Source organism: Meleagris gallopavo, unplaced genomic scaffold (genome assembly GCF_000146605.3).
Source record: "Meleagris gallopavo isolate NT-WF06-2002-E0010 breed Aviagen turkey brand Nicholas breeding stock unplaced genomic scaffold, Turkey_5.1 ChrUn_random_deg7180001346129, whole genome shotgun sequence".
NCBI classification, from domain to species: domain Eukaryota; kingdom Metazoa; phylum Chordata; class Aves; order Galliformes; family Phasianidae; genus Meleagris; species Meleagris gallopavo.
Genome location: NW_011275367.1, coordinates 1 through 482, shown reverse-complemented (window position 1 = coordinate 482; position 482 = coordinate 1). Strand labels below are relative to the sequence as shown.

Genomic DNA, 482 nt, shown 5'->3' with positions numbered 1-482 from the left:
ACCAACGTAGTCCTAGGCTTCCATGGAGAAGAGCTGGAAGTGGTCACAGTGGGACACGTGCTTCCTTGGAGCATGCAGAAATCAGGCTCGGGGCTGTAGTAACAACACAGAGGGGAAGGAAGAAAGGGGCCTCCTAAGGGGGTTGAGTCACTCACGTGGCGAGAGAAGTAGTAAAAGCTGAGCATCACGATGAAGATCATGGCTGTCATGGAATACTTGGAAGGGACGAGTGAGGACCTGCTGGGGGATGTGGCAAGGTGTAGGTGGGTGGTGAGCTTGGCCGTGCCCCCTCACCATGCGCCTACCACCCCTTACATGCTCTGCTGGCTGCGGCGGCGGTCGTACTGGTCGAAGATGTGCTCCCAGGCGTAGATGTTGACAGTGCCGGCTGCCCCAGTGATCAGCACCATGAGAGTCAGCTTGACCATGTGGCTGACCTGCACCAGCATGATGGTGGCCACCAGGGCCAGCACGGCGATGTA

General features: G+C 57.9%; 1 protein-coding gene across 1 annotated transcript; it reads right to left on the bottom strand.

Annotated features, from left to right (window-relative positions):
* Positions 1-61: 61 nt before the first annotated feature.
* LOC104917318 (adenylate cyclase type 3-like) lies at positions 62-474 on the bottom strand (the record flags this gene model as incomplete). The annotated part of the gene is made up of 2 exons (XM_010728502.1): positions 316-474; positions 62-237 (listed from the first exon to the last, which is right to left on the bottom strand). Coding segments are annotated over exons 1-2 (310 nt in total), but the record flags the coding sequence as incomplete, so codon positions are not given.
* Between the last annotated feature and the right edge of the window lie 8 nt (positions 475-482).